The 27,843-nt window shown below is 44.2% G+C and overlaps 1 protein-coding gene across 2 annotated transcripts; it reads right to left on the bottom strand.

Moving 5' to 3' along the window:
- On the bottom strand, positions 1 to 27,539 carry LOC137545972 (uncharacterized). Of its 2 annotated transcripts, none has more exons than XM_068267815.1 (5): positions 27,242 to 27,539; positions 20,325 to 20,399; positions 16,831 to 16,897; positions 7,731 to 7,894; positions 1 to 1,298 (listed from the first exon to the last, which is right to left on the bottom strand). In XM_068267815.1, the coding sequence occupies exons 1-5, from the start codon at positions 27,448 to 27,450 to the stop codon at positions 1,064 to 1,066; spliced, it is 750 nt and encodes a 249-aa protein (XP_068123916.1). In that variant the 5' UTR covers positions 27,451 to 27,539; the 3' UTR covers positions 1 to 1,063. The 2 variants fall into 2 exon arrangements, with proteins under 2 accessions (XP_068123916.1, XP_068123917.1); XM_068267816.1 differs by having other exon boundaries at positions 20,325 to 20,452; positions 27,052 to 27,328.
- Between the last annotated feature and the right edge of the window lie 304 nt (positions 27,540 to 27,843).

Here is a 27,843-nt window from a genome sequence, read left to right on the forward strand (position 1 = left end):
AAATTACGCGCGCAATGTCATTAAACCATATGCGACGTTTCGCGCGCACCAGTCTTTGCGCGCGAGTTTTTCCCTCAAAGAGGTGCTAACCTACTTAGTGCAATGCTTATAACGCCCAAAAGTCTTTAGGCGTGCTAACTAGGTTAGCACCGCTTTGTGAATCAAGCCCAATATCTGCATTTAAAGTGGGCTTGGATGCTTTCCTTGCATTAAAGGGCGTCCACGGCTATAATTATTAGGTGCTTTACGTCAAAAATCATGTGCGAACTAGGGCTTTAATGCAAATTAAAAGAATATCATACAGTACTCAGCTTTATTATGCTATAATTGAACTAACATGGTTTGAAGGTACATATGCCAAGGCTGCAGTTCAGGACTCTTTTACAAACCAACTGAAAGACCCATGCTTTCTGGTCTCTGGATGAGCAAGGACTGTGTGGAAGACGAGAAAAGCGATGGATGGGTGGCAAGTGGCAATGCAAACGCAGCAGTCAGTGTGAATGGCCCCAGCACATCAGCTCAGGTCCTGAGTGGATGTTTTTACCGCACCATTTACACATACGGTCTATTGTGAACCAAGCCTTGTGCAGAAGGCTGCCTGAACAGACATAAGGCTGTTGGCCTGGACTATCATGAAGGGGTTTTTTGGGCCATCAAAAGTTAATGCCAGTGCGCTCTTTTAGGCCTGTTTCACACGGACAGCTGGAGGTGGTGAATTCAATGCCTGTCAGCAGCTTTGGGCACTTACTAACACTTGGCATGGGCAGTGGACGGGCGTTGTATGGAGACACATCCAAGTGTGGCCACACTCGGGCATGATTTGATTTGGTTTCTTGCTGTTGAGTAACCACATTGCATGTCAAACGCTGCCAGTTGGCTGCTTTCACTAGCATCCAGAAGGGTCTTGATGGCCAGCAGATGGGAGGCTGAACTGCCCGACAAACGCACAGTTCAGCCTCCTGTGTGAAAGAGGCCTAAGCTTTGGGCTTCAGCCTCAAAATTAAATCTCTTGCGATCAATCTCCTTGTTTGCATTAATATGGAATGATGTGGGGAATTTCGGGCTAAATATATTTGCGGCTGAGCTGGTTGATTTTCTTTAGGCCTTCTTTGTTATTAATTGTTTTATGCACTGTGATTAGGAAGGGGAAAGCTGAGGGAAGCTCCACCCTTCTGCTGAGCTTCTGATGTCCCCAATGCAGGCAGCGTAGCTTGTCGGCCAGATCCTTCCTGCCAGCACGTTCCAGGGCATTTTGGAGAATCTTTGTCTTGTTCAGATCGTTCCAAGCTTTCTCATACCTGTAGTCATGAAAACAAGGGGTCAGTAAGTAAATAACAAATGTAACAATTAGACGTATGAATTCAGTGACAGAAATGGAACAGTGCAGCTTTCAATATGACTAAGATGAAATCCAACAACCTGTAACATGGAATTGCTTGTGGTAGACACTGCAGCTTTTAAATAGTACTTGTCCTGAACTGTTAATAAAATTGCAATATTAAAGTGGACCTGAACTCAGAACTTTCTCTCTGCTCTAAAAGATAAGCAACAGCATGATAACCCTTTTTTTTTTTAAACATGTTTATTAGAAACATGGGACAAAGTAGCAAGTCATCAGTCAGTCAATAAAATTAACAAAATACAAATCTGAATCTAGGTACAATCAAATATTACAATGAATTTCTGGGGAGTGATATCAATTACAGTACAGTGCAACCTTGGTTTGCAAGCATAATTCGTTCTGGAAACATGCTTGCAATCCAAAGCACTCTTATATCAAAGAAAATTTCTCTATAAGAATGAATGGAAACCCAGTTGATTCCTTCCACAATCTAAAAACAGTTATAGTAAAATAGTATAAAATAAACATGTAAACAAGACTTTCACTGTAACAGAATCATTGCCATCTGTTGGCTCGCCCCCTTTTTTGTGTGTGTGGCTTTAACAAGGAAGTTATCCAATGACCGTTACTTTTGAGGATTTCATGGAAATGTGACTTTGCACAGTCTCTACACTCAGATCAAGTACAATTAAACACAACCCTGCAGCGGCAAAGGGAGACAAGCTATTGGCTCAGTTGTGATGACGTGATGCATGTATACTTTTTTTTTTTTTTGCTTGTATATCAAGACATTTCTTGTATATCAAGTCAAAATTTCACAAAACATTTTGCTTGTATTGCAAAGTGCTCTTAAAATGTACCCGAGGTGTCATGTGACATGATGAGATAAACAGGTGTATATACAGTGCAAAACATAATAATGACCAGGCTGTTTTACTTTTTATTTTGCTGCCTGAAAGAGTTTATCTTCAGGCAAGCGACAGCTTTTGTCTTGTCAGTACCTTGTCAGGAATACTGTAAACCTCACCGATAAGCAAATTACAATTTATAAAAATTTCCTGCCAGAATATGACTTTTGAGGGCAGGGGAGAGAGAGAAAAAGGTCAATAGTTCATGTATTTAACTCTGGGACACTTTATAGCCTGCCACTGAGCAGAGACAATAAAACATTCAATCTACTTTGTAAATGTTAAAAATGTAAAATTTAAACCATGGGATATCGAAAAAAAAGACATTTTTATGAGTAGGAGGATAAATACAATTGATTATCTCGTCAATTTATTTTCACCTTGGGTTCACTTTAAACCAAGTTATTCTCAGTCCATGGTTTTACTGTATTTACATAGAGGTACAAAGTACCTAGCAAGCTCATAGTGAACCAGAACTCCTAGGCGTGCATCTCGGAGCTCACTCCAACCTGAATTATCGCAAATACTTTCTGTTTTAAGAAAGCAAACGTTTGTTTTCCACTGTATTTACATATGACCCATACAGTTGACCACAACAGGAGTGATATAATGTCTGGATATTACAATAAAGTAGCAATTCCAGTTGACTTGACTTGTCAATCCGATAACAGGAAGATTGGTATATGGATAAATAACAACACTGAAACCAAATGATACAAGGCTGATGTCCCCCACATATCAGTTCCACAAATGTCATTCCTCTACTCTCCAATACCTCATTAGACTACCGGTACAGATGTCTGAAGGGAATCCAGCCAGTTAGCCCATACCGCGAAGTATTTTGCAGCACATCCTCTCTGCATATACACCAGCTTATGAAAAGGTAGGACATTGTTAATCCGCTGTAGCCATTGCGTGATACAAGGAATAGTGGGAGCCATCCAGTAAAGGGCAATCAACTTTCCAGCCATAAACAAAGTCTCTTCAGTAATATTTTTTGAAATTTAGTTCCCAGTCCCTCTTCCAGGATGCCCAGGACACAAAGCTTAGCGTCTCTAGGCACCTGAATATCTATTAATTGTGATAGAAACCTGGCCACCTGAGTCCAGGAGGACAGTATTGGTATACACTCCCACATCACGTACCAAAAGGGGACATTCCAGAGACCACACTTGAAATAATTTGATAAATAGCGTCTATTAAATTTAGATAGGATCTGAGGGTAGAGGTAAGCTTGCTGTAGAATGTAACATTTAATAAGCTTATTTGCTGCAGGTGAAACCTGGGCAGGTGTTGCCATGGCATCCTCCCACTCTTCTTCATCTATATCAGCTATATGCACATTCCTCTTCTCTTTAATAAAGGGAAGCCGAGGTGAGAGGTATATGGAGGCTGCCATATTTATTTCCTTTTAAATAATACCAGTTGCCTGCCTGGCAGTCCTGATCCTGTGGCTCTGAAACTTTAAGCCATAGACCCTGAACAAGCATGCAGCAGATCGGATACTCTGGTTTTACTGGATTAGTCATATGCTTGTTCCTGGGTTTTGACTTAGACACTAGTTATGTCAAAAGATCATCAAGGCTGCCAGGCAATTGGCATTGTTTACAAGGAAATAAATATGGCAGCCTTCATATACCTCTTCAAGTTTGTCAGATAAAGGTGTCGATACACCACCTGCCCAACCTACATCTCTGATCTGGTCTACAGGCACATACCAGCCCGCCCCCTCCGATCCTCCAATGACCTGCGCCTAGTCGCACCACGCATAACTCAGTCACACGCACGATTGCAGGACTTCACCAGGGCCGCCCCTACTCTCTGGAACTCTCTCCCACCAGCCGTCAGACTCGCCCCCACCTTTAATTCCTTCAAACAAGCTCTCAAGACTCACCTCTTCACGCTCGCATACCCCCCTACACCAGCACCATAATATGTTCTGTTAGACCCCCTCTCAAAAGACGCACCTATTGTCTCCACCCCACCCTTTAGATTGTAAGCCTCCGGCAGGGCCCTCCTCCCTAACGTATCCAGCTTGATTATGCAATCTTACTCGCAACCACCCCTCTTGTAGACTCGAACAGTCTCTATTTTGACCTATGATACTGTATTGTTATCAAATCATTTGCATGATCTTGTTTTGTTGTGAGTTTCCGTATGTTCTACCTGTATGTTAACCCATTTATCTATTGTGCAGCGCTGCGTAAGATGTTGGCGCTTTATAAATACAATAAATAATAATAATACACCATGGATGAGAGAGGTATAAAGGGATGAGATAAGCCACTGCATGCCTTGAGCTCTAAGAACTCCAATAAAGGGGTGCTCAGAAAATTGTAACATAAGGTCGGGAAACTGAGCTCGGACACAGTGTCTTAATTGTAAATATCTATAAAAGAAGTGCTGGAGTACATCAAATTCCCTGAAGCGACCCTGAAAAACATGACCAAGTGTAATTACTCCTTTGTCCTTCCAAACATACACATCTGGGAATCAGTTGAGATGATCAAATAATTTATTGTGCCAGTCTACTGGACTGCAACAACCTTTCACATAATAAGCTTTAATGAAAAACATTTCTTTGTTACAGCTGATACAAATCTTGCAATAAATCTGCAGTTTGTCTACTTCCTGCATTCATGGATGCAGACATATTGTTAACATTCTGTGTTTACCTTTTCACTCAGCTGACGAAGCTCAGGGATCAAATTACAACTTGTGCTTTGTCACAGATGAGGGGGAATTAGATAGGCTAAACTCTCGCAATACATGCAGGATGCATTTCTTCATGCTTTCCTTCTGTCCTGTGCAAGAGTTCTGGTCCACTTTAAAGCAGAACTGAAGAATAAAAACAAACAAACAGTGTTTCACTTACCTGGGGCTTCGGCCAGCCCCTTGCAGCCTTCCTGTCCCGCGCCGGTCCTCCACAATCCTCCATTCTCCCGCCGCCAGCTAGTTTAGTTCCTGATGACTTGTAAGTTGCCGGCGACTGCGCCTGCGCAGCCCTGGCCACGCGTAGCTTTCTTCACGTTCCCATCTGCAAAAGCGTCCTGCGCTAAAAGTGAGACACTATTGCGGACGGGAATGCGAAGAAAGCTACGCTTGGCCAGGGCCGCACTGGCGCAGTTGCCGTCGACTTACAAGTCGGAGGTAACAAAATTAGCTGGCGGCAGAAGAACGGAGGATTGTAGAGGACCGGTGCAGGACAGGAAGGCTGCAAGAGGCTGGCAAAAGCCCCAGGTAAGTGAAACACTTTTTTTTTGTGCTTCAGTTCTGCTTTAAGTGTGTCCCTTTTTTAATTGGCTATACCTGAATATCCCAGAGTAGTTTTGAGCTCATCTGTACCAGGATCATTTATTGCACTCACTGAAAACCAGCACATTTCTGGTGCTGCGAACACGTGTATTTGAACTGGGCATGTATGAGTTCACAACCGTAAAATGAAGCGTTAGTGCATGGAGGAAAAAAGACATGCAGGAGCATTAAAGTGAACCCGAGGTGAAAATAAACTGATGAGATAAACAACTGTATTTATCTTCCTGCTCCCAAAAATGACCTTTTTTTAACTATCCCATGGTTTTCTTTTAAACGCTTACAAAGTCGGTTGAATGTTTTACTTTCTCCAATCAGTTACCGCCTATTACATGTCTCAGAGTTAGACAAAGGTAAATAGTTAATGTATTTTATCTCTCCCTGGGTCTCAGAAGTTGTATTCTGTTTACTATATTCCCAACAAGGCAGAAACTGTCACTTCCATGCCTAGAAATTAACTCTTTCAGGCAGCAAAATAAAACAAGTAAAATAGCCTAGTTATTAATATTTTGCACTGTGAATACACATTTATCTTATGTCTCATATCGCCTCGGGTACACTTTAAACAAAAACTGCTGTACACAAGTAGTGTGATATGCTGCATGACTCTAAATACAGCTTTCAAATACAGATCAGAGTAGCACCCTCAATTGTGTTCTCTTCTGTCCATGTTCCCAATCAAACATGGCTTCCATACTGAACAGCAGAAGGCGGGTCTACAACTGAACAAGCAGATGTACAGTAGACAGCTGATTCACTAGTTACCCACAGGGCCAGTTCTAGGCTTTTTGCTGCCTGAGGCAAACTTGTAAGAATGCCCCCCCCCATTTGGAATGATTGCACAGTGTGACAAACAACCTGCTCACCCTCAGCCACTCCATTCCTCCTCAGTCAGGACAGCAGTGCCACCTCCTCCCATCTGCTGTACAGATCAAATGAAACACTGCTGCTCTCCTGCCTCCCCCCTCCTCACTCACTGTCAGACTCCTCACACAGCATAACAAGCAGCCTTTCCCCTATAATGACCTCTTCACCTCGCTCTCCTCTCACTCTGACTGCATGCTGTTAGTGTAACCACAGTACAAACATGCTGCCCCTGTAATCTTTGCCACCTGATGCTAATGTTTCACCTTGCTTCATTAAGAACCGGCCCTGGTTACCCTTATGAATTATCTCTAACCTTTACCTCTCCTGACCACATTAAAGGGGCCCATACACTGAGCCGATTAGCGGCAAATCGATCGATCGCAAATCGATTGACCGATCGATTTGCAGCCGATTTCGATCGATTTCAATCGATCTGACATACTGGAAAATCTAGGTCGATCAATTGAGATTGCTTATCATTTTGCATTGGAGCTAATGGAAATCTGATGGCAAAAAAATGCCATCAGACCGATTTATCATACTGAAATCTATTGGAAATCTGTTCCTAGTAAAAAAATTTCCTAAACACGTCAGATAGATAAGAAATCTATCTGATGATCTATCTGCTGCTAATCTAACGAGTGCATGGCCACTTTAACGCTCAAAATTGTGATTAGTTGTTACATGTTGAAACTGAAAAAAGCCACTGAATACATCAAAGCCCCTGTGTCCAAGCTACCAGGTGCCATAGAAAACTGCTTCATGCAGTTACAGTGTGTTACCACAGGGAGCATTCTCCACCCATGGTTTGCATCTCATTTGGAAAGCTGGACATGTGGCCCTTATTTTGACAGACAAGAAAATATAATTTCTGCTTTATTAGATTTGACAGGGTGACCTGTGCAATGGTGTACTTGATGAAATCTACTGATGTTCTGTTCATGCATGGTATATGGACTTGTCACAGGAAAGCATGCCTGCATTGGAGAAGAGAGCACTGTATTACTGGGCAGTAATCAGTCACTTGGGTGCGCTAAGTGTGAAATGCCCATTAAGTTACAGGTAACCACTGATTAAAGCCGTTAGTACACACAACAAATAGTGTTTTTTGCTGGCTTGTTTAAAGACATCACATCTGTCTGGCTATTTCTCTTGTTGAATGTGTGAATGCTTTGCATCAACACTTTCTTCTCAAAAAAAGCTTGCTTGTAACATTGGCAGTAAGCATTCTTATCTATAAATGCAAGCTGCTCCTAGAGTAAGCTGCAACACACAGATAAACACAGAGAGGCTGTAATTACCAACACTCCAGCATCTTCTGTGCCTGGACCTTCTTTTCCATTGATGCTGTATGGAACTGACGAATCTCAGGCCTGCTGAAGCCAAGTTCTTGTGCCACTATTGTCCATTCAAACCCCAGCTGGTTCCCAAGATCCTTGATGGTCTTTAGGTTAATCACTGCATCCTGAAACATGAATTGAAAATTTCCAGAATACACAAAATATTTTTCTTCCTTTTTTTAAGTGATAATTATGTCTAGGAGAACTTATGGAGAAGCATGTGACCAGTTTGATCAGGTGATAGAGGCATTTTTCGGACTGTAAGATGCTCCAGACTATAAGACACACCTAGGTTTATAGGGCAAAGAGAAAATACTAAACTGGGTGCATCTATGGTGCTTGGGCTTCTTATGGACCTTTTTCTCCCCAAACTGTATCCTAGCTAGACATTACATTCCCAGCTACACTGACTACTCTCCCTGCTACCCTCACTAGACTCCCAGCTACACTCCCAGCTACACTGACTACACTACCATCTACACTGACTACACTCAGAGCTAACTACATGCTCTTACCAATCCAGCGACGTGCTCACAGTCCTCCGTCCATCTCCTTCATCCGTCTCAGCCGCTGTATACAGAAGATGCTGCCACTGTATACACTCGTCCTTCTTGACCACTTTAATACTTTCGGGTTCACTGGTGTCCTCTAGCTGCGCATGTCATGCGTATCCTGATGGCACAAGTGCTGGAGGACACCAGTGAGCCATGGAGGACGAGTCTATAAGCTGTGTCATCTTCTATGTACATCAGAGGCATCTTTATATAGCTAAGGAGAATGCCAGAAGAGATGGAGCTTGTGGGGGAGACACCTGGCCACAGCTACGGAATATAAGACGCACTGACTTTTTCCGAAAACTATGGTAATTCTCCTATTTGCTAGTTGTGATCATGTGCTAAAGCAGGATGTGATCACAGCTAATCAGAGCTTTGCAAATCTGTCAGTTGATCAAACAAATCATATGCTTCTCTGTAAGTTCTCCTACACATGACCATCACTACTCTTTATGTGAACTGCTGAGAAAATGAAGCCGGCTATACACTGTCCGATGCAGCCTACCGATAGATCCCTCTCAGATCATTATCTGAGCAGAGAGGGATCTACAGTATGTGATCAAACCCCTCCACACACTGCATAGATTTTCAATAGTTTTCAGCTTGGAAACTATTGAAAATCTGTGTGCACTGCCTGCTGAGGAGTGGTGAGAGGCAGCTCATCCATCCCTCTCATCATCACTCCTGGGTTTGTCAACTCATGGCTTTCTCTCAAGATAAAATACTAAAGCAGGTTTTTAATCATTTAAAGAGGAACTGTCGCAAAAATTTAAAACACATGCAAATAAGAAGTACATTACTTCCAGAGTAAAATGAGCCATACATTACTTCTCTCCTATGTTGCTGTCACTTACAGTGGGTAATAGAAATCTGACATTACCGACAGGGTTTGGGTTAGTCCAACTCTTCATGGGGGATTCTCAGCATGGCCTTTATTCTTTATAAAAACATTCCCTGAAAAAGATCTATATACTGTAAAGATGCTGGCCAGCCTCCCTGCTCGCTGCACACTTTTTGGGCAGTTGGACGGAGCAACTGCCATTCACTAAGTGCTTTTAAAAATAAAGAAAACTGAGAACCCACCATGAGAAGATGGGCTAGTCCAAAATCTGTGGGTAATGTCAGATTTCTACTACTTACTGTAAGTGACAGCAACATAGGAGAGAAGTAATTTATGGCTCATTTTACTCTGCTGAAATGTACTTCTTATTTATATATGTTTTACATATATTTTAAATTTTAAGATTTTTGTGACAGAGGCAGTGGCGTAGCTAAGGAGCTATGGGCCCCGGTGCAAGTTTTACATGGGGCCACCCCAGCACTCTATACATAACAATTGATATGGCGCACCAAAACCTGTCAAGGACAACCACAGTGACAGAGGTACAAAAAGGGGATGGGGAACAGTTTGTGATTATCATTATTCAAAGCATCTATAGAAGTGATTATTACCAGCACAGGACCAATAGAGAGCTTATTCTGTATAGAGGGTGGACCCTTTGGTGCTCTTTTGATTTTAAAATGGCTATACATTATAGGGGAGGTTATAACTATACATTACAGGAGGTTGTCTCTAGCAGCTCTGCTCTCTGGACATTCTGAATGCGTCTGATTGGCCGGGTGCTGGGAACAATCAGTAGGGGTTTCCTGTGGAACTCCTGCTTCTGGAAGTCCAGGGACAGCATCCGATGAGAACAGTGTTTGTTTTCTGGCTGAACCTTCACTTCTCCATGCTTCTGTAGCACAGTGCTGCCAGGCCTGAGTTAGCAGCCAGAGACCTGTACTGAGGACATTTTCTGATCTGTAACCACTTATTTTGTGAACCGTCTATCTGCTCCCAACCCATCTAGGGCAGGGTTGTAGCAATCAGTACAGCAACCATAGCGGTTGCTATGGGGCCCGCGGCAGCCCTACGTCACAGGGGGCCCGTGGCTCAGCATAGGACTTTTTTTTTAAATTATTATGATGCCGGTACGGTCCGGGCGCCCCTCTCCCCCGATAATTATAAAAGAGCCCCCCCCCCGACCCCCTCAGTCCCCCTCTTCTCTTAAAGTGGCTGCCTGGCTGGTGTGAGGAGGGGGACTACTTTTGGCCGGCGCGCATTGATACTCCCTGGCAGCCGGCCGACAATTACTCTAAAGTTCCGGCTTCCAGCCAGCCAGGGAGGAAGAAGGAGGAGTGACGTGGCGACGGCCTCACGGAGAGGGAGCGGACCACGGACTGGCTTGGCTGCCTCTGCCTCAGAGGCTCAGAGTGTGCTGCAGCGAGCGACTGGAGCCGGAGCATGCCCTGGACCCGAGGAGGAGTGGAGCAACCCGACCCATCACCCGACCCCACGCCAGGCAAGCTGCAGCAGGAATGTGTAAGTATGGCTGCTGTGGTCTGTGGACGGAGGTGCGAGGGGGCCGATGGGGGGGGGGGGGAATCTGCAGCCAATAAGATTGCATTTGTGAGGAAATCTGCTGCCAATAAGATTGCATTTGGGGGGAAATCTGCTGCCAATAAGATTGCATTTGTGGGGAAATCTGCTGCCAATAAGATTGCATTTGTGGGGAAATCTGCTGCCAATAAGATTGCATTTGGGGGGAAATCTGCTGCCAATAAGATTGCATTTGGGGGGAAATCTGCTGCCAATAAGATTGCATTTGTGGGGAAATCTGCTGCCAATAAGATTGCATTTGTGGGGAAATCTGCTGCCAATAAGATTGCATTTGTGGGGAAAGCTGCTGCCAATAAGATTGCATTTGGGGGGAAATCTGCTGCCAATAAGATTGCATTTGTGGGGAAATCTGCTGCCAATAAGATTGCATTTTGTGGGGAAATCTGCTGCCAATAAGATTGCATTTTGTGGGGAAATCTGCTGCCAATAAGATTGCATTTTGTGGTCGGCCGACCCTCCACCATGTGGTCTGGAAAAAAAAAACGGCCCTCCATGCCCGAGAAGTTGGACAGCACACTGCTAAGGTCTTGTATATTTGGCCCCACCCATGACCACGCTCACATGCTGTTGTGATCGTCTTCTTTTTTGGAAATCAAAATATGGTCATCCTAGGCTAACCCATATGCTGGGGGGCAGTGGCACCCATGTCTGGCTAACCTATATGCTGGGGGGGGGCAGTGGCACCCATGTCTGGCTAACCTATATGCTGGGGGGGGGGGCAGTGGCACCCATGTCTGGCTAACCTATATGCTGGGGGGAAGTGGCACCCATGTCTGGCTAATCTATATGCTGGGGGGGGGGGGGCTGTGGCACCCATGTCTGGCTAACCTATATGCTTCGTGTGGGGGGGGGGGGGGGGCATAAAAATGTTTTGCTATGGGGCCCAGTCATTTCTAGCTATGCCCCTGATCTAGGGTTTAACCTGGTGCATTTTTCACACTTTATTTCCAATTGCTGTAGCCCTTATGACTGCAGAGCATGCATAGTAAGCATGCCTCTCATGTAAAAGTAGAATTATGAATTCCCTCCAGTGCAGAGCTACCTTATCCAACCTATAGCATAGCTCCCAACTGTCCCTATTTTGGAGGGACTGTCCCTCTTTGGGAGCTCTGTCCCTCTTTCCTCCTCATTTGTCCCTCTTTCAGGACTTTGTCCCTCTTCCTATGTAAATATACATATTTCTCTACTAAAAATGTGTTTGACTCTAAACTATTTTCCCATCCTTTAAATTGATATATTACTAATTATAAAATGTTAATATGAAGGAAACTGAACCAGGATAGAAAGGACCAGTGTGGTTTGAATTATAAAACAACATATTTTTCTTATGAAACCTTTATGGTATGCGTGATTAGGGGTGTGGCAGTGGCATGACTTAAGTGTTCCTCTTTCTCATCTCAAAAAGTTGGGAGGTGTGCTATAGTACTATTTAACACTCTCATCCACCCTTCCACTAATGCATGTCATGTGACCCCTGTACATATCATGACTCTCAGTAGTGGGAGAGCAGATGGGAGAGTGACAATGCAGGAAATACTCTGCTATACAAACTGTACATGGTAGGGAGAGGTATGGCATGCTCCAGTATGCACTCTTCAATAGAGTGCTGCAGTCATAAACAGAATCTGTAGCTGTTTTAAAACAAACAAAAAATACTCACCTAAGGAGAGGGACGGCTCTGGGTCCTATAGAGACTTCCCGTTCCCCCTATGGTGCCCACATTCCAGCGCTGGACCCTCATAGGTCGGAGACTAATAACAGGGATCCAACACTAGAATTCAGATTCTCTTTGAAGAGACTCCGAAATCTCACAAAATACAGTTTTTTCTTTTAAAAACCTCTTTAACATCAATGCCCTAACTGAAACGCAGCATCCCTGCGGCTGAACACTAAATCACCCCAAACTTCCGGGGCGAAAATCCCCGACTTTCCTGGTCGTGTATTTTGCTGCCTGGGGAGACAGAGCTTTGGGCAGTAGCTCTGCCTCCATGCGCGTCAATCTGCGCTGATCGCCGCGCCGCCTCTCCCCCGCCCTTCTCAGTGAAAGAAAACCGAGAGGGGCGGGTGGAGGCGGCGATCCGCGCTGATGGACGCGTGTAGAGGCAGGGCTACTGCCCAAAGCTCTGCCTCTACACGAAAGCGCTCCCCGCAATGTGCCCCGGGGAGTTTGGGGTGATTTATTGAGTGTTCAGCTGCGGGGATGCAGCATTTCAGTTAGGGCATTGATGTTGAAGAGTTTTTTAAAGAAAAATGTGTATTTTGCGAGACTTCAGTCTCTCTTTATTTAACACTGCAAGGTGTGAAAGGCCACAAAGTTTTAATCTATATTTCAATTAAAGTTGATTGACAAACGCTAGTTTTTAATAGATTTTGATTATTTTTTTTCTAATCTAACAGTGTTTGCTACACTGTTCCGGTCAAAGGGCCCCTTTTTGGTTTTACCTAAGGCCCCAGTCGGTCTGAAACCTGCCCTATTCATGCTACATGTTACTTCAGGCATGCTTTAGGCCAGAAACCCACTAGGAGCGATTTCTAATCGCTAGTGATTTGAAAAAGCTCTTGCTAATGCAATGCTATGGGGATTTTTATGGGCCCCCGATTTCTTGGCAAACTACGACCTGAGGAGGGGAAGGCAAATAGAAATGTGTAATTCTTTAATGCCTGGTACACACCATGCAATTTCCTGTCAGACAGGTCAAATTGATTTTTCCAAAAAGTCCCATCTGTTTTCCAATAGTTTTACTGATCGATTTGGTATGGAAGTTATCGGAACATCAATCATAAATTATTGGAAATCAGATCAGACCTGTCGGAAATAATCAATTTGACCCATCTGTCTGACAGGAAATTCTATGGTGTGTACCAGGCATAAGAACTGCTTGAAAATTGAACATGACTGTTTGCTGTGGGAAGCATGTTTACTTGCTTGTTTTGGCTGAGCACATTGTTCCCCTACTCAACTCGCCCACTCAGTGCTGCACAACACATTGCTAGCCTGTACAGCACTTAGCCCCAAACTGTTGTCCGAGGGAATTAAGTGAATCTGAACTGATGTTAATTTTTTTTCTGAACTTACCTGGGGCTTCCTCCAGCCTCCCATAGTCCATGAGGTACATTTTTAACATCAGTTCGAGTTCACTTTAAGTTCTTAAAGCCTGCAGGCATGTGTGCATGTGTATGCAGTGGCTTAAAGTGTACCAGAGCTGTTCTAACTAAAACATTTATACATACCTGGGGCTTTCTCCAGCCCCATACGCATGGATCGCTCCCACACCGCCATCCTCAGTCTTCTCGCAGCTCCGATATGGGGTCCCCGCACCTCCGTCATGATGACAGCTGGCAATCTCACTATAGGTTACTGCGCCACCTGGAGGACGGAGGGAAAACTGCAGTGCTGGATCCCAGGGAGGAGTGAGTGCTGGGCTGCTGAACTCCCTAGCAGGGTGATTTTTTCCCAGGTTTTAGGATCTTAAACATGCAAAAAAATTGCACTGCTATTAGACCCTAAAATCTGTAAAGAATTATAACGCCAAGGGGGTTAACGTGGACCTGAACTCTTGCACCCTGTATGTATTTAAAGAGTTTAGCCTCTGTAATTCCCCCTCATTTGTGTCTAATCACTAGTTGTAATTTGACCTCCCCCTTGTGTCACATGACTGCCAATGGCAGATACGCCCATTTGAAAGTACAGGCTGTAAACAATATGTCTGCTTCCATGAATGAGGAAATAGAAACTATACAGATTTATTTTAGGATTTGTATCAGCTGTAACAAAGAAATGTTTTTTTGTTTAAGGCTGCTTTCACAGTGGGACGCTACAGGCGCACGTTAGTACAGCCTGTAACGCAGCCCACCGCACAGCAATAAAAAATGAATGGGCTGTTCACAGTGCCCACGTTGTGTTACAGTGTGTAACGCAGCAGGTAAAAACAAAGTGCTGCATGCTGTGCGTTATAAGCGGCTAAGCCGCGTTAGACTGTTTGCACATGCTCAGTGATGTTGGAGGAGGAGGTCTCCCCTCCTCCTCCTCGGCCAGGCAGGGGCGCCGCGAGGCATAAAGCGAACCAAGCGGTCGCTTGGGGCCTCAAGATCTTAGGGGCCTCGGCGGCTCCGTGACGTTGGCGTGACGTCACTTTTTCCCCGCAGCCCCGCGGGGCTGGCAGAGCAGAGCAGGGCTACGGAAAGATGGCCGCCGCCGAAGCCCTGCTCTGGAGACTATGTCTCCAGTACAGGGCTTTGGGTGGCCATCTTCCCGTAGCCCTGCATGAATCAGCGCGGGAGATTGGAGGAGGGAGCCAGGGAGGGAGCTCCGTGGGAACTGCGCGCCTGAGGAGCCGGCCGGGAGAGGAGACGGGGAGAGAAGACTTCTGCCAGTGCCAGCCTGCCAGGTGAGTAAATTATTTTCTTTTTGCAGCCCTAATTGCGATTGATTTCTGCTGAACTGTGCCCTAATTGCGTTTGATATCTGCTTAAAAATGTGGCCCTAATTGCGATTGATTTCTGCTGAACTGTGCCCTAATTGCGTTTGATATCTGCTGAAAATGTGGCCCTAATTGCGATTGATTTCTGCTGAACTGTGCCCTAATTGCGTTTGATATCTGCTGAAAATGTGGCCCTAATTGCGATTGATTTCTGCTGAACTGTGCCCTAATTGCGTTTGATATCTGCTGAAAATGTGGCCCTAATTGCGATTGATTTCTGCTGAACTGTGCCTTAATTGCGTTTGATATCTGCTGAAAATGTGGCCCTAATTGCGATTGATTTCTGCTGAACTGTGCCCTAATTGCGTTTGATATCTGCTGAAAATGTGGCCCTAATTGCGATTGATTTCTGCTGAACTGTGCCCTAATTGCGTTTGATATCTGCTGAAAATGTGGCCCTAATTGCGATTGATTTCTGCTGAACTGTGCCCTAATTGCGTTTGATATCTGCTGAAAATGTGGCCCTAATTGCGTTTGATTTCTGCTGAACTGTGCCCTAATTGCGTTTGATTTCTGCTGAAAATGTGGCCCTAATTGCGTTTGATTTCTGCTGAACTGTGCCCTAATTGCGATTGATTTCTGCTGAACTGTGCCCTAATTGCGTTTGATTTCTGCTGAAAATGTGCCCTAATTGCGTTTGATTTCGGCTGAAAATGTGCCCTAATTGCGTTTGATTTCTGCTGAAAATGTGCCCTAATTGCGTTTGATTTCTGCTGAAATGTGGCCCAAATTGCGTTTTTATTTTCTGGTGTCTAGGGTAACTGTTGCTGCATTTATTATTTAATGGTCATAGTTGGCTATATTTGCTGTGCTACGGTTAAGCTTCGCCCATACAATGTCATGGCCACGCCCATCTTTCGGCGCGCTACGCGCGCCTCAATCACCCCCACATCCATTTTTTCCCCGCAAACAGCCTCGCCCCAATCCGCCCTCCTGCTCCACCCACATGTCATGGCCACGCCCACTTATGCGGGATAACCACACCCATTTTTCGCCACGGCGCAGGATAGGGCCTCTTGCTACAGTCTGCTTGGGGCCACAAAAACCTTAGCTGCACCCCTGCGGCCAGGCACATGGCTAATTAATGTTCACAGCACGGTGTGACGTGCAGTGTTTACTTCCTGGAGCGCTGCTCTGTGCGGCGATTGGCTGGCAGGAACACTTGATGCCGCATGCGTCCAAGAGTACGCATCACGGCATCACAGGACGCATGAAGAGCCGCTTAACGCGGCTCAATGTAACGTTCAGCTTCAACCCCACTATGCGCTGCGTTAGGGGCATGTTATGCGACCTTAACGTGGCATCTAACGCAACGTCTTAGTGGGAAAGAAGCCTAAAGGTTATTATGCTGTTGTGTATATTTTAGAGCAGAGAGGAGTTCTGAGTTTAGGTCCACTTTAACAGACTACAGACAGCTGCTTTGCATTGGCAGCCCATTCCCTCTCTGCAGTCCTGAACTCTATAGCTGGCTTTCAGGCTGAAGCTGCCATGCAAAGAATTGCTTCATTTTGTGGATACTCCACTGGGGAACAGAAACAAGATTAAACATAAAGCTGATACATCTGGATGAAACGTAGAACACTCACCTCTTGGGCTTTGTTGGGCATGTTTATATTTCTAACACAGGGATACACACCAACTGTCTTCTTCAAACTTAAGCAGAAAAAAAATCAATAATATAACATTAATGATGACATTTTATACAGTTAAAACCTAAGTTTGAAGCTGAATTACAGATAAATATAAAGAACCATATTTAAGCCAAGTATGTGTGTTCACGGTATTCTGCAGTGCAAGCGTTCTCCTACTTACAAACAGGTTCTGTTCCAGGAGATTGTTTGTAAGCTGAATTTGTTTGTACGTGGAATCCTGTTTTAAACATGGTAAAACGTGGATAAACTATTTACTTTCGGACAACTATGGAATTTGACAGAACGTATAAACTGTTTTTTGGTTGTTTTCAATGTGCTTAAAAGTGTTCTAAACTACTTAAAACAGTTATATAATACTATAATAAATAATAATAATAATAATAAAATAACATAACAATAACCTCCTTGGCGGTAACCCCTAAAGTCGGGGCTGAAAACCGCACCTCATAGCGGTAATCCCGACCTACACGCTCGGGGTCGCCGTCAGAGGTTCTATGCAGAACAATGCTTACAGAGGGCATTTCAACTCACCTCCCGGGTATCCCGACGTCGGCCGCCATTTTTCTTCCTCTTCTCCGAGGCTCTGCATCCCCCTGGTAAGATCGCCGGCTGTCATCATGACGACAGTGGGCAATCTCACTATAGGGTTACAGCACCAACCGGAGGACGGAGGGAAAACTGCAGCACTGGAGCCCAGGGTGGTGAGTAAGTGCTGGGGCTGCTGCAGACTCTCTTCTGGTATGATTTTTTTGCTTGCTTTTAGGGTCTAATAGCACATGAAAAAATGGTACCACTTTTAGATACTAAAATCAAAAGGAATCATACCGCCAGGGAGGTTAAACAACATTTAACAAAAAAAAGTATTGTATATTTTATACATGAAGACAACTTTGTTAGTATCTCTGAAATGTTGCTCAGGTCATTTTTAAGTAGGGGGACTGTGTGTACAGTATGAAATAAACATGTCAGCCTTCATATCCCTCTCATTTCAGGTGTCCTTTAAGGCTAAAGGCCTGTACCCACCTCACGATTCTTCTGATGATTTTCCCAACGACCAGGGATTTTTTTGAGCGTTGAGTGGTGCGACTTTGCGCAAAGTACAGAAATCACTTGAAGTATGCCTGTCGTGTAACATCACGCATACCCGCTGGCCGGATGAATTGGGGAGCGATCGTCGTCAGGGAGACGTCGCTGGATCCACCCCCTGCATCACGAGGTGAGTACTTGGCTTTATAGCTGAAAAGTGAATTGGTGCGCTCCCCTAAAAACCTCCTCTAGAACCAGTGTTTTAGTTCGACCTGCTGCCTTCAGTTAGTGTCACATCAACCACCCTTACGGCATTAAAACAATAAAAATTGAATGCACTTCCGACCCGACACTATGCATAAATTACTGGTAGTTGAACAAAGAGTCTACTAAACATCACACATATTAAAATAAATTAAACCAATAAACAAAGTTCCTACTGAAAATTTCAGTAAGGAGTCTGCTGCTTTCCTCAAAGTTTCCACCAATCACAGGCCTCAAAAAGAAAAGGAGAAAGAAGTTCATAGCGTAGTCTGTATGCTACTCATGGGGGGGAGAAACCCTCCACCACAGCAGCTATTCACCATGATTCTTCGTTTGGGCACCTTGCGTAAGTGTGATCCTACCACCAGCAGGAATACCGCTCACCTGGTGTAGTTGCTGTCCTGCACACAGACAGTACCACAAACTTCAATTTGACCCCCTGGCAATACTGCTACGCTCTCATCTCACCGAACCTCACACATATGAAAGGGAAACCAAGGAGAAGATCCTCATTGCGCTAATATCTAGTGCAGCAACATACCACCACCACCACTTAGTTCACACCAGGGTTGCAACCTTCCTTTGTGTTATGGTTATAGGATCACCCCCTGTCCATCCCCACCACCTGTAGGGGTCACACTCACCTGATCATGTGCAAATTTGGACAGAGGCGCCAGGCAGGTTAAAATGATCTAAAAACAACTAAAAAGGAGGAGTACAGGTGGACTTACCTCCTGAAATGATGGACAATCAAGATTGTTCAAATCGCAAATAACAATTTATTTTGGCACTCCGCAACGCGTTTCGCAGGTATAACCCGCTTCATCAGGCAAGGAGTGCAAGCTCAAAAAGGTCCAATAGTGGCAATGCGCCTCTGTCCCTGTCCACCTGTACTCCTCCTTTTTAGTTGTTTTTAGATCATTTTAACCTGCCTGGCGCCTCTGTCCAAATTTGCACAGTATATAGTCCACCTTGGGTGGAGGGGACTGTCCCCTTCTTTCTATCTACAGAGAGCGACTTCTTAAACCTGAGTGGGGTCAGGTTCTAATACTCCCCACCTGCAGTTCAAGTGGTTGCCTATGTGGTAACCCGTGTTTGTGAGTATATCCACATCTGTTAATTATTTCGCCAACAATTGTTAGACTTACTGCACTATATTGGGCTCTCGGTTTTTCTTTTTGTTTCAAGTGCATCACCTGATCATGTGGCTGCCCCAAACATCTAGACAGTAACACAGCATGTAAGTGGTGACCAAGCCGGATTCCTATTCCTTATTGCATACACGTCTGGCTTTTCTGTAGACTAGAGGAAGCTTGCATGTGTAAAATCAACGATTTACTGAAAATATAAAAGCAAAGCAAAAGTGATCGTTTGGATGCAGAGGAGACCTCCTCTTTTACTTGATCGCTTTTAGCTCTGTTTGTGAGTCGATTTGCTTTTATATTTTCAATAAATGATTTTACACATGCTAGCTTCCTTTTACAGATTTGTTTTTTTAAAGCTCTGAAAAAATGTGTTGGGTCTCTACAATACGAAATTGTCAATCTACCACACACACACCATACAATCTTGCACAAAATTAATCAGAAATTTCCACCACTCCCAATCGAGAAAAATCGAACAAAACAAGAATACCAATCGGAATTTTCACTTGAATTTTTTTTAAAAAAAGCTTTAAATTTTTCTGTAGAAACGCTAATTTTTAGTGAATTGCTGTAAAATTGGATCTTTTTTTGTATCGTGTGTGGCCACCTTAAGAAACAGAATCGCGATCTGTTTCCACTACTACAATTTCTCCGCAATCAGAGAGTTGTACAGCATGATTGTTGTGCGGGAGAGAAATTATTTTTTGAATTGGCAAATTAGGGGAAAAAGCTGCATAGTGGCGCAATTGCTATGTGATTTTCCTGCGCTTCTATACTCAAGCGCACAAACAAAAATGCAACAGGCATGTACGATCAGGAAAAATCGCAAACGCAGCGCACTAATGGAAAAATTCCTGTGTGGTTTCTATCAGCTAAGTGACTACCTAGCATTTTGTGATCCAATAGCATTTGAAATTGCATCACAAAAATGCACTTAGTGGAAAATAGCCCTACCTATTTGCCATCCAAGATGCGATTACTATTCTGGCTTACCTCTTTGTTTGCCATTCAGGAAAAGCTGAGCAAATCTTGAACTGTTCTCGAACCGACAGGAACAGAAAAATGAGCCTGTTTAACATGAAGTTGCTAAGGTGTAACTACAACAAGAGCTGAGATTTATCCTGTTAAAAATTAAAGAAATGTAATTATCTATGGGTGTTCCTCATGACTGGAGATTACAGCCCACAAGACCTTTATTCACAATAACTGCAACCTTCAATGGTATTGGTCTAGTTCCTCAATGTCAAGATAACAAATTTAGTTTTACTGTAGAAGTGTATTGTGTTTTCCCTTTGTACAACATAATTATTCTGTAAATGTGAAATCCACTCAAATAATGAAAGTGGTGAAATACAAAGAGGTTTTCTGTTGGGACATTAAAATACGACAAGGTGTGGAGGAGCGGGTTCAATGCTGGAGAAACATGGTTAAAGCTTTAATTAGCAAAGAAGAGATGCGGATTCCGGGAACTCAGAAACAGGATTCATTCAAGCATGGTAATAAGGTTACAAAGAGTAAAAAGAGTCTGTGTCAACAGCTGTTTCGCGAGATCCCACGCCTCGTCAGGAAACTCAGACCTGCCCAATCCTTGCCCCCACCCACCTATATACCTAGTCTTAGGGGCGAGCCTATAGCCCTCAGGAAATGGTGAAACCATTAACCCATGTAAGGAAAGGCAGTACACACATACAATTGTATTCAGATAAAACCATACTATCTACAAAAAGCTGAAATTTCATTATGATAATTGAACCCCAGATTGCCCAAGGCATTAGTTTTAGATATCAGTAGTGCTTCCTTCTGGAACACTATTTCATCAATCGAACCTCCTCTGGCTAGACTTGAAATTTTAAGTAAACCTGCTACCTGCAGACAGTTTCCATCACCATTATGTGAAGAATTCACATGATCTATCATGCGGCGTGCTCCCATGCCATTTCCTATAGATCTTTTGTGCTGTAGAAATCGATCCCTGGGTGGCTGAGTGGTCTTCCCTATGTAGAATTTCCCACAGGGGCACCAAACGCAATACACCACACTCTTAGATCGACAATTCACTAGGGATGGCCCAGCCTTGGAGAACTCATGGAGAAGCACATGATCAGTTTGATCAGCTGGTAGATTTGTAAGGCTCTGATTTGCTGGTCATGATCATGTGTTAAACCAGGTCATCACAGCAAATCAGAGGCTTACAAATCTATCAGCTGATCAAGTGCTTCTCCATGAGATCTCCAAGGCTGGGCCATCTCTACAATTCAAACAGTCCCTAATCTGAATCTAATCTGCCCTAATCTGGTTAAAGCTGTAATTGCTTTTTACATCAGAGAAGTTTTTTGAACAATGTATATATATATATATATATATATATATATATATATATATATATATATATATATATATATATATATATATATATATATATATATATATATATATAGATTCAAGTCCAAGCTGGACTGGTGTTTCAGGCCTTTTTCATACTTACCGCATCAGGTTGCATGGTGGTACTTTCCCCTGCCACAGTGTAATGATCCACTCAGCTGGCTGCACAGGCAGACAGCTGTTTGACCATTCCTCAAGCCTGTGGGATGCAGGTCTCTGGATAATAGACCTGTCTTTGCTTTGCAAGCTTCAGACCTGCTCTGCTGCTGAGGAATTTGCATATACTGATTATGCAAATTGCCTGGTCGCCTCCCTTGGAGGCTTGCAGCATAAATACCATGTGATCCCACAATCCTTTGCTGGTCATCATGGTTTGTTACTGTTGAAACACTCCTGGAGTGTCAGCCTTGCTATTGTTTGCTAAAGATTATCTAAGAGTATTCCTGGGGACTGCATTAGGCATTCCTCTAGTACAGTCAGGTTGTATTATTTGTACTGCCTGTTCTGTATTCTGTTTGTCCTTGCGATTGCACTGTCGCCAGCGGTGGGCGATGGTGAATCGTTTGTTCCAGAACTTGGATCACACTTGCTCTGGCGGAAAGAGCAGTGGATCCTGCTAACTATGCTTCCCTACTTGGTTCACACTCGCTCTGACGGAAAGAGCAGTGGATCCTTCCTGTCCTGTCTCTGAACCTAGATCCCACTCGCTCTGGCGGAAGAGCGGTGGATCTTATTTGACCTATTCCTGTTTCTGTTCGTTTGTCTGTCTGGATCGCACTCGCTCTAGCGGTAGCAGCGGTGGTTCCTTTTGTACTCTGTCTGGGAGTGTAGGCCAGAGTTGCGGTTGCTGCTGGCTGCTCCTTCTCTCTGTCTTGTCTGATACGAACGCTTGCTGTAGGCTCGGTGAGGTAACCGTTAAGCAAGCGTTCGCCTTCTCTGTTTCGTGTTTGTGTGACCTTGGTTAGTTAGGGTGGCGTGCTTGTCTCTGTTGCGCTTATCTTGTGGAGCCTGCGCCGTAAACGCGTTCGCTGTTGCGAATCAGTGCGGTGTTCGCGTTTAGCTAGCGTTTGTTATTTTCCGGATCTTCTCATTGTTGTTTGCTGTGCCTTTGGTACTCTCGTGCTCTGTCTTGCTCAGTCTTGTGTCACTTCTGGCAATCGCTTCTCTCGCGATTGCGTTCCTACTTTGCTTCTGCTGTTGTGTGTTCACCGTCGCGGGTTGGCGACTGGATTGGTGCACACACATACTGTACATTCTGTCCCTGTGCTCATTCTCATTGGCAATTGCAGCTCTTGCGATTGCGTTCTCATTTGGTTTCCCTCGTACAATTCCTATCTGGCATCTGTGGCTGTGCAGAGGATCTGTTCCTCTGCACTCCACGACTCCATCTGCCGGCAGGAATTCCTCTCTACAGGTGCATTGCACTTTTTGCTGGGTTCTCTCAGATTATACGCTTGTGGAGAATTTCCACAGTTTCAGCGCGCATCCTGTGCGCTGGCCACGGAGAGAATTCCACAATCGTTACACACAGCTTGTCGCAGTGGCCATTAATGTCTATGAGACATGCCACAGTACCTGTGGTGGGATGCAAAGCAACAAAAGTGGTCTGAATGACACACAGGCTGCAGTGCATTACCGTACGGTGCATTACTCAATTAGAGTAAATGGCAATGTAAACAATCTTTATACTGTAGATGTTGGCAGTAGCGGTGTGCATATGCAGATCTGGGGAATTCTGGCATGTCACTGAGCGATTCCCCTGTTGGGGCAGTCTGATGCAGTGAACAAAAAGCATGTAATGGTAAGGCGCAATGTGCTTCGGTAAGCTGTTAATGCCATGTGCAAATCGCACCGCACAATATGTAAAAGGAGCCTCAAAGTTTCTTATGCAGATAGCATTTATAACAAATAGATGGAGTACAGATTATGCCACAGGCAGCTACCTCTCTTATAAAATCTCTATCTCACAAGATCAGGGTCACCCACTTCAGGCATCTATCCCATATCTTATTCTTACTGAACATACTTGTGTGCCCCCCATGTGCATACACTAATTTTTCCAGCTTAGATCTATGGAACTTGGGGCATTCCATAGCGTATGCTGCAGGTCTCCATGATAAAGCGGTTAACTTGGGTGCTGGCTTTGCCAAAGGCAGTGAGTTGAGCATAGGATAGTAGCTAATTGGCTATTAGTAGCTGCCACATTTCTTACATTAAGTACTAGTTGATTTGCTATTAGCAGCCAAACGGCTAGTAGTTGGTGATGGGGCGAGGAGGGAGGGTAATATTAGATTTCAGGAGGGGTTTAGGGTTAGGCACCAGGAAGGGTGGGATAGTATTAGGCATTAGGAGAGAGGGTTAGTGTGAAAATTGGTGATGGGTAAGTTAATAGGAAAATATCGGTAAGAACAGATTACTAATATTTTCATTATTGGCATAATTTAATGCCCAAAATTATTGTGACACATTTACTGAAACAAAAAGTACTTACCTTTTATAAACACCACCGATTCCCCTCTCCAAACCACACATTTTAATTGGAAACATTTTAAGCAAGGAAACCTGGGTTAGTCATTTAAATATTGTAGATTGATTACAGTTAGATTTCAGGAGGGGGTTAGCATTAAGCCATTAGGAGGACTAGTGTGAAAATGGGTGTCGGGTAAGACAATCTTATTATAAATGTGAAAGTTTGGATGTTTGTTATTCAATCACGCAACAATGGCTGAACGGATTTGAATGAAATTTGGCACACACACAGTACATTACCTGGAATAACATATAGGATTGTAAGGAGTCGTCAGGCCGTCACCGACAGCCCTGCCGCTGACTCACAACTGTTGCGGTCCCTGCCGCTGACTCACATGTGTGCAGGGTGGCAGGCAGAGGAAGCCTCTCAGTGCACGCTCCGCCTACGTAAACAGCTGATCAGCTGACACGCTAAGCTCCAATTGGTCAGGCCTTGTATTCGAACATGGTGAGCGATCCTGTCATGGCCCATGATAGCCTATGCTGGGCTTGTTGCTGAGATTGCGCTCAGACCAAGTGCTTGTCTTGCTGCAGCTTGTGTCTATCTCTTGACTAAGCTTCTTCCAGATTGCCTTACTGTTACCGACCCGGCTTGAAGGTGACCACGCTTCTCTATTGGATTATCTGTTACCGACCCCGGCTTGTTAAAGTATTGCATAAACGCTGCCTTGACTGACTCGACTGGCTTGATTGACCACACATCTGTCTAGCGATTATACTTCAGCCATTACCTGCTACCTTGCCATCATCTGGATTGCCTCAGCCTGTAGGCCTCAGGTGACTATTCAGTATACTGTGTTGCATTGCTCATTGCTGTTTGGTGATTGCTGTCTGCCAGGTTGTATGCTACATCTGCCTGTAAGGATATTGTAGTTTGTATTAGGCAGGAGCTTTCGCAGGCGTTAGGGCTGGGTTATAGGTCAGTCATATGGGCATACAGCCTGACTGATAGCAGGTGACCAGGCAAGCCTGACGAGGATACTTTTTATCCCCATAATCAAAAAGTGGGCAGAGACAAACACAAATTTCAGTGGGAAAATGTAAACTGCAGCCATTCTTACACTGTTTATGGTAGGGTTCTCAAACTTTGCACAGTTGGTCACTGGGTGGCTGAGATTAATATTCAGAAAAGTGGGTGGAACCTACAAAAGCCAATTACAATTCACCTATTGATTTTCAAGGGGAATATTTCATTGCTGCCATTCTTTTACTGTTAATGGCACAAGCCTCAAACCTGGTATAGTTGGTCATTTGGTGACTGGGGTTCAAATTCAGAAAAGGGGATGGAGCCACAAACAGCCAATAAGATTTGTTTCATTTCAATGCAAATTATTGATGTCAAAGACCACAAAGTCAACAAACTTGGTCATTGAGTAATTGTGGGATAGGGTTAAGATGCCCATACATTAGAACGACTATGGGCAGATTCAACCAAGATCTGATTAGAGATAAATGTGTCTCTAGTCGAATCTGCCCATACACTACAGGCCGATTCCCATCCAATTTCAGCATGAAATCATCAGGGAATCGGCTGAGCCGCCGCATCTGCCCCCTAAATGTATATATGTATGTAGTGTAGTGCAGTGCATTTATACATTAACTGTCCTGTAGCAGCTCGCCGGGTCCATCCATCCAGCCGGTAAGCCGCATACACGCTAGCGGCGTGACGTCAGACGCTATGTGCCTTCGTGACGTCAGACATAGCGCCACCGGCGTGTATGCGGAACCCAGCGAGATGGATGGAAACCACGTGGAGGCTGACACCGGACAGGTAATGTATAAATGGACTACACTACATACAATTTTACATTGCAGCGGCAGTGGCAGGGGTTTCGTCATCTCGTCGCTCGTTCGCAATTCGGCCGCCGTACCGCCGTGCATCCGACCAACCAACTTCGGCTTGAAATTTTCCGGCATGCGCGATCGACCGTACGGCCAATTTCTGCCCCGAAATTGGTCACTTTGTCGATCGGGCATGCACTTGGCAGCACCAATTTTCATCCAACTCGATTATAATAATCAAATTGGATAGTCGATTGGTTGGTTGGTCGGCTAGTGTATGGCCCCTTTTAGAAAAAGTGGGAGCAGCCAACACCAACCAAATACATCCTTGGGCAACGCCGGTCATCAGTGGGCAGAGACAAATACAAATTTCACTAGGAAAATGTAAACTGTTACTTTTCTTGCCCGTCGTAGGTAGCTTCAGCTGCCCCGTAGTACTAGGTATCCAGAAGTATCTTCAATATTAAGTAGCTTGAGATGGCCCTGACTGGAGGGAGATCTTGTCAGTGGAATGCAGTAAGCAGGGTAAGTAACTTCTCATTTACACTCTGCTGGGGGAGGGGGGTGCTTGGGGAGGGGAGTGAGCCACCTTTCCATCATCAGGCGCCTGTAGGCACGTGCCTACAGTGCCTTATGGTAAATCTGGCCCTGCTTATCACCATTCATTTGTAGTGCGGGCGTAACATGTCCGTTGTTAGGTAGCGCACAGCTTGCAATTCAAACAAGCGTAGTCCCTGCCTCATACATATTTTTGCATTGCAAATAGCTGAATAAAATGCAATTACATGTGTAAAAGCACCCAGTGTCCACAAAAAAGTTTAATTTTTTTTATGTAAATGTGGAAACATAATGAGCTCATTGATTGCCACGGGGGGTCAGGGCTAATGCTTTGCTACATTGCAGGGGAGGGGAAATAAACACATAGGGCCTGACCAAATTCACTTTTTCTGCTAGATAATATTTTTACATCTTATTAATAAAATGCCTTTTAAGCCACCAGCAAACAAGACAGCACTATTTCACCTACCTTTTGGTACTTTGTTGGTGCTAAAAAGTTATTTTAAACAAAAGATGAAAAATGATCTCCTAGGAGAAAACTTAGGAGAAAAGGTGAATTGGATCAGGCCCACAGAGCAAATGAGGCCTACGACAATAAAGCTTGCAAATACATTAAAATAGTTTCATTTTTTTTGATGACATAATTCTAGGTTCGTCACTCTGTCCTAGCAGCAGTGCTGTTGGGAGGGGATGATGCTGACTCCTTGCCAAACTGTCTGTTGGAACCAGGACTGCCTTTCCCATGATCCCTAGCATTGACCGTTACAAACTGACGGCTAATCAAACTGACAGCTAACGTATGTGGTGTTGCTAACCATCTGATAACAACAGAGAGGAAGGAAATACAGGAGTTAACGCGTGCTATCATCCCAACCCAGGTGGTATGGCCTTATATATAGTTTCAGCAAATTCTGCAAGAAAATACAATGGACAAGTCCACATACATCTTCATTTAGCTTTACAGTAGCTAGGTGACCCAGCAGGAAACGTCAGACAAGCTCCAAGCTCCTCTCCCTGCAATAAAGTGTGGCAAAATTGCCACTGATACAATCAAAACGCTCAACTAGTACATACATAGACCACTAATTTGCCCTCTGAAATATGTCATATTATCCACTCCACCAACCAAATAGGTTTAGTAAAGTTAAAGGACAACTGTAGTGCGAATAATATGAAAGCTGCCATATTTATTTCCTTTTAAACAATACCAGTTGCCTCGCTGTCCTGATCTATTTGGCTGCAGTAGTGTCTGAACAACACC

The sequence above is a fragment of the Hyperolius riggenbachi genome, chromosome 2 (genome assembly GCF_040937935.1).
Source record: "Hyperolius riggenbachi isolate aHypRig1 chromosome 2, aHypRig1.pri, whole genome shotgun sequence".
Classification (NCBI taxonomy): domain Eukaryota; kingdom Metazoa; phylum Chordata; class Amphibia; order Anura; family Hyperoliidae; genus Hyperolius; species Hyperolius riggenbachi.